Source organism: Mandrillus leucophaeus, unplaced genomic scaffold (assembly GCF_000951045.1).
Source record: "Mandrillus leucophaeus isolate KB7577 unplaced genomic scaffold, Mleu.le_1.0 Scaffold412, whole genome shotgun sequence".
NCBI lineage: Eukaryota > Metazoa > Chordata > Mammalia > Primates > Cercopithecidae > Mandrillus > Mandrillus leucophaeus.
In genome coordinates this window covers 920,904-926,903 of record NW_012104388.1, presented here as the reverse complement: position 1 = coordinate 926,903, position 6,000 = coordinate 920,904, and the positions used below count along the sequence as shown (strand labels likewise).

Below are 6,000 nucleotides of genomic sequence, written 5' to 3'. Positions count from 1 at the left end.
CCCTCCAAGTAGAAGTGGAACCTAACTCTGTTCCAGAAGCAAGTAAGAATAAGGACTTCAGGTGGAGCATGAATATCTCATTTTGAAATAACCTGTCTTCAAAACTCAAGCCAACAAGAATACAAGCCACTTTCTTGGGATTCCTCATGTTAACTTGGTCTATTATTTTACTGTTCATATTTTTAGACGGTCTCTTCTGGGAGGAAACATGCCAGTCATATTAAATTAAGCCACATGAAATTGCTGTTACTTGACCATTATTTTGCTGCCAAAAATGGCAGCAAATTCACGTGAATACCAAAAATTCACATGAATCAACCTAATAGTAATCATAGCTATGTGTAAAATTTTTAGAATGTTCACTGTATCTATTTTTCAATTTAAATAGAGACCTCAGGTTGTAAGACTAAAATGAGAAAATATCACACGGATGAAAATACTTAATATCTGTTCAATCTCTAAGTATGTAAATCCTAGTATGATCTGATAGTCTTGCACATATTTTATGAAAACTGAGTACAAAATGTTGTCAGGATGAATGCACTTTAATGCTTTAAAGTTTAATCTCACGAATCTCAACAATCAAATGATTCCACTTGATTTATATATGTACATTTTATTAGAATTCTTCAGAACTGTCAACAATTGGACAACATACAGGAATAAAGCACGTGGAACACCAACATCCTTTAAACTTACGCCGCTTATGTATTTACACATAAAGTTACTGTATATATAAAAAATATTTTCAAGGACTCATGGGCTTCAGAATATTCAAAAGACATTATTGCTACATTTCAATATTTACAAAAAAAGCCACAAAATAATTTCAAACGTTAAGCCACTGCAAAGAAACATCTGATGTAAGAAAAAATTATAAAAATATAAACTTTCAAGAATATCCAAGACAAAACTCTCAATGAAGTGCCCCTGAAGTACCTAGACATCTATAACTAACAACCACTTTTCTTACTATAATTGAAGTCAATAGAAACACAAAGGAATTTTTCAGACAAAGTATGGCAAACAACAATCTCTTGGGTGACAACACAACCCCAAAATCTGTTAACTTTGGAAAGGTGCGAGAGCATAGAACTCCAGTGCAAATGATTACTTCCAGATAATGGCCACAGTTCTCTAAATGCAGTCTAAGAAACATAGAAGGGGGAAACCATAAAGGCAACATACCTGAATCTTTCAAGACAACACACAAACTCTGCCATGTACACATTTGCCTTTTATATTGGGCAGTGAGGAAGGAGAGTTTTTTGTTTTGTTTTTTAAAAGAGGTAAACTACAGTAATAATGTCCAGGCTACAGTCTAAAGGGTAAAATTTAAATGTTTCAGTGAGACAGTAGCATTATGGAAGGTCTAAGGAACAGGTACAGTAAGATGAGTCTAAATAACAGAGTGCCTTAAGTGCAGGTGGACTGCAAATACATAGGGACTTACGCCTTCCACTTCCTCCGCACCACTATGGAAGCTTCTGGTAGGCTACTCTAGATAGCTATGTGAAAAGAAACAAGAGCAGTACTAATAATGAAAGCCAAGTTACTTTTTGGGTACTAAAAGACCCTCTTGGACTCAGGGCAAAAATACCCCTCCAAATATTTGTCTACACGCATACAAACGTACACACACATATATAGATACTGGCCCGGCGTCCAGGACATGCCTGTGAAGGAGGCTGAACCTAAACTTTATTTCCTGCTACGTAAGAATCGAAACTAAGACGGCAGTGTTTTCTCACTCCTGTGGGAGCCATGCAGTGAATCAGTAACTTTGTCAAACAGCATCAAATCCATTGAGTACAATGCCATTCTGAAGCTGATAGACTTGTTCCGCAGAATCTATAGAATAAGTTCATCAGCTAAAAGAGGAGATTTTTAGACTGTGCTTTGTGGTTACACTGTTTCCTTAAAAAATGGTATAAACTATTTCCTTCAAACTTATATGGCTCTTAATCTACTTCTATACACAAGTGGACATAATGCCAGGGTTGTATACAGAAACGAAACCTTATGGTGTTTTCCCCTCAAATGTATGAACACGGACAATTTATAGATGCGTATATACAAGTTCTGGCTAGGGAGGCCTTCTCTCCAATTCAACGCTCTAATAGCAAACTCTATTTAAAAACCAGGTCAGTAGTATAAAAGCTCATGCAGTGGTCCACAGAAGAGCATCTTTTGTTCACACTTGGGGATCATTTTTTTCATGGCCTATGTCTCATTCCCAGCATGAAATACTAGATTTCTTAAGCCCAGGTGTTCATACTCTGTCCTTTGTTCTAATGATGTTCTGTTTTCCACATAAAGGACTTAGGTTTTCAGCTTCTAATCTTGTTGCATCATCATACTACTATGGATGGTTCTGAAGGCCAAATGTGATTACTACCATTTATTCAGGTAAACTATCAACCGTATTTTTGGGCAGAATTGGAGGAGCCTTGGAAAGGACTCTGGCCCCCAGCCCATACCTCCCTCTCTTTTTCCAAATCAGAATGTTTTCTGTTCATGGTAGGAGCTACTTTGCTATTGGGAATATATACAGTTCGAACCTTCGCAATAGGATGGTGGCTGATGACAAAAATCATCAACCACTAAAGTGTGCTCAGAAAGACAGGATTGCAGTGGGGTGCCCACTATCCTGGAGTTGGATGCAAGTCAAAAGAAAACAAAATAACCATCATGGAAGCCAATAGAAGAGGAGATCATTCCTGGAGGGGTGACCCAAACACTCATTCTGCTCAGACGTCGTCGTGCACAAGCAGAGGTTGGGAGGAGGAAGCGGTGCTGCCGACAGAATTGATCCGCACGGAATGGTCCACTACAGGCTTCTGTCGGTTGGGGCTGCAGTTTGCTAAGTTGGAGTAAATCTGGGGAAAACAAGCGCATAGTCAATACACCAGGTCCCTACAATGAACACAGCAACAAAAGGCATACTTACAGTGTCAAGATCACCACTAACTGATGGAAACTCTTAAGAGAGAAGTAGTTTACAAGAACGTTATGGCCAAAACCCAAGTCATACTGACAAAACAAATATAAGCTTTGTTTTCCCCTTCATTTTTCCAAAGGAAATAACTTCATACAAGAAGTAGGGACAAAATATGCACAAGCTTAGCTCTTCTAATGGGGCACACCAGGGAGCAAGCACTATCAAACCTATCTAAAAAGGCTTGTAAATCTCTACAGCCAACTACAACCCAACAACCAATGTAATTTGCTGAGAAACCCATGGCCCTTCCAGGGGTCTCCTGTCAAGAATCAAAGTAACTGGGTGAAAAATGCTGTTTAAGTTGAAACACGCTTTGAAACCCAGAAGAACAAGCTTTAACCCAAAAATTATCAGTGGTGTGCTATTAGGAAAGAAAAGATAGCTCCAAGCACACAGCCCAGTAAAGAAAGCAGCTTAAAAAAATCAGAGTCAAAGTATCACTAATTCTTCCTTAAAAGCAAGAGAGGAAATAATAGATTTGAGTTTTCATTCCCCCACACTTCCCAAATCACTGGGAGGGATCTCCCAACTTCAAACAGCTCTTCATTCTATATGGCTTGTGGGCATGACAGCTATCTGCCATTTTCTGGCTATGCTTGTTTGATCAGAAGGCTTATTTCACTGCAGTAACAAGCTGTCTTTTCTATGCGTTTATTCTATTCACATCACCCCAACCCTCCAAAGGATGAATGGCCCTGACATGTGAGAGGGAGAAAATACTGACCCCATGACCAGCATTTGAGATAGGGGAGGAAACATGGCAAATCCTTACGGAAACTTCTACTTCCACTGAGTACAAAACTCTCCACCCTTCCCCCTCAATCTCACATCCTTCTTTGGCTCAGAACAGGAGGGCTGGGCAGAAAGAACTGGTTTCCATTGCTTTACTTCCCCTACCTGAAGCCCAATTTGCAACCTAAGATGAGGAGAGAAGGGGTTGGGAGGTTAGTCCTCACCTTGAAAACCTGAGGAGGAGGACACACCTGGAACTGGGAGAAGGAGGATTCGGCCAGAGTATACTCACATGATTGGTGCTCTCTGAAATCTGCTTCTCAATTAGCTGAACAATTTGCTTGAATGTTGGTCTTTTTAGGGGATCCGCATCCCAGCACGTCTTCATTATGTCATACCTGCAAGACAAGGGCCATTTACTATCCCTCCTCAACACCCTCAGTCTGTTTTCAAATGTATGGCATCCAGCAACTTCAGTAATAATTCCAGAGCTATGCAACTGGACATATGGACTGACATATGGATAACATAAAACACTGCATGTATGAAATGCTGCTGAAACTTTCTGTATTTTTGGTGACAAGAGATTATGAAAATAAACTACAGAAATGACATTTGACCAGCGTGTCATAAAGAAACCAAGTGACATTTCAAACTATGTTATGAAAACCCTCAACATCTGGGTTTCTGTCTTTAAAAAGAAAAATAAAAGGGAAAATGTGATCTAAAGGAAAAATTTTTCGACCCTTACATTTCAGCAGGTGCATGTTCAGGGCTGAGCATCCGGAAGCCTTCCTTGATCATCTTGTAGAATTTAGAATCGACTGGCATTCCAGGATAGGGGCTGCTTCCTGAGACACAGTTTGCAAAGCAGTGTTAATCACAAGGAAGCAGGACACTAATGAAACCTCAAGAAGATGCTCTGAGTCTAATGAGGGTGTCTTTGGCAAGGATCATTTTACCTAAAGAGAATAGCTCCCAAAGAAAAATCCCATAGGACCAGACGTCACTTTCAAATGTGTACACACAGTTGAAAATGCTTTCAGGTGCCATCCACTTCACAGGTAGTCGAGCCTGTAATGGAAGCACAACAGAGTCAACAATGTTAATTCAGAAGCTCAACAAAACTGAACAGAAGATATTCTTATAGATGCTGCTGTTGCTGAAATGTGAGATGATAACTTAAGTACCATCTCACAAAAACCTTCTACCTATATAATCTCAGATGATCCCAATCACCTCTGAAATACATGGCTCACAAGTTCATTATCCTCATTTTAAGATGTGAACACTATGTCAGTACGGCATGGAGATTAAGAGCACAAACATCAGAGACAGCCAGACATTTTAGCTCTGGCTCTATCATGGGCCTTAGGTAATGCAGAGATTTGTTAGTTTCCACTGAATATGTCCCTCTCCTTCCTTAAAAACAGAAACATGGCCTCTCACAATTAGGACTACATTTCCCAGCCTCCTTTGCAGCTAGCTAGCTGTAGTCAGGTGACTTGGTTTTGGCCACCAAGTTGTAAGTGCTGTATGGCAGCTTCAGGAATACCTCCTTACAATATAGCTGGCATGTGCCTTCTGCCCTCTCTTCTGTAGTGCAAGGGCCCCCTGCCTTCTGGATGTGATGGCTGGCTATCTACCTGGTGATCATCTTGGACCCTGGACATGGGGGTTACTCCCAGGAATGGCTAAGCATGGAAGGGAAAGACTTGGCCCAGGTACTCCATGGAATCTCTATACCAATCCTGGCCTGCTACCCTTAGACTTCTTTTATTTTGGGTTTTCTGTCAAAACCCAAAACTCTAATACACTAGGGAAGTCATTAAAATATCTGTAATTAAATCTCCTTATCTTCAGTAAAACAAAATGAACACTTTAAATTTTATGAATTGTCCTTTATGACTTTTATGAATTGTCCCATTAAATAAGACAATGTGGGTAAAAATGCTTAGCACCACCTGACTCAGTACTATCTGAAAAACTGCCTAGAATGAAGGCAAGTACCCAATAAACAGTAGTGGCTTGTGATCATGACTCTTTGGACAACTCTCTCCATTAAAGTTGAGATGAACTTTCTGTAACTATTCCTCTTAGATGCATTCTGGATTCCCAATCTTAATCTGCCATAAAAAGCTAAATCAATCCTTCTCTTAATCCATTTAGGATTGAAATCTGGGACAGCTTTTTTTTTTTTTTTTTTTGGTGTTAAAGTTATTTTAGTCAGTTTAAAAAAACAAAACAAGACAAAACAAACTTCCAAT

At 39.5% G+C, this 6,000-nt stretch overlaps 1 protein-coding gene across 3 annotated transcripts in view; it reads right to left on the bottom strand.

Moving 5' to 3' along the window:
- Positions 1 to 596: 596 nt before the first annotated feature.
- KIT (v-kit Hardy-Zuckerman 4 feline sarcoma viral oncogene homolog) overlaps positions 597 to 6,000 on the bottom strand; it is a 110,225-nt gene continuing 104,821 nt past the window's right edge. For all 3 annotated transcript variants that reach the window (XM_011992496.1, XM_011992495.1, XM_011992497.1), the window contains exons 18-21: positions 4,696 to 4,807; positions 4,485 to 4,584; positions 4,026 to 4,131; positions 597 to 2,879 (exon numbers count right to left, since the gene is read on the bottom strand). In XM_011992496.1, the coding sequence (XP_011847886.1) occupies positions 2,751 to 2,879; positions 4,026 to 4,131; positions 4,485 to 4,584; positions 4,696 to 4,807 (447 nt within the window). In that variant the 3' untranslated portion in view covers positions 597 to 2,750. The remainder of the gene's footprint in view (positions 2,880 to 4,025; positions 4,132 to 4,484; positions 4,585 to 4,695; positions 4,808 to 6,000) is intronic.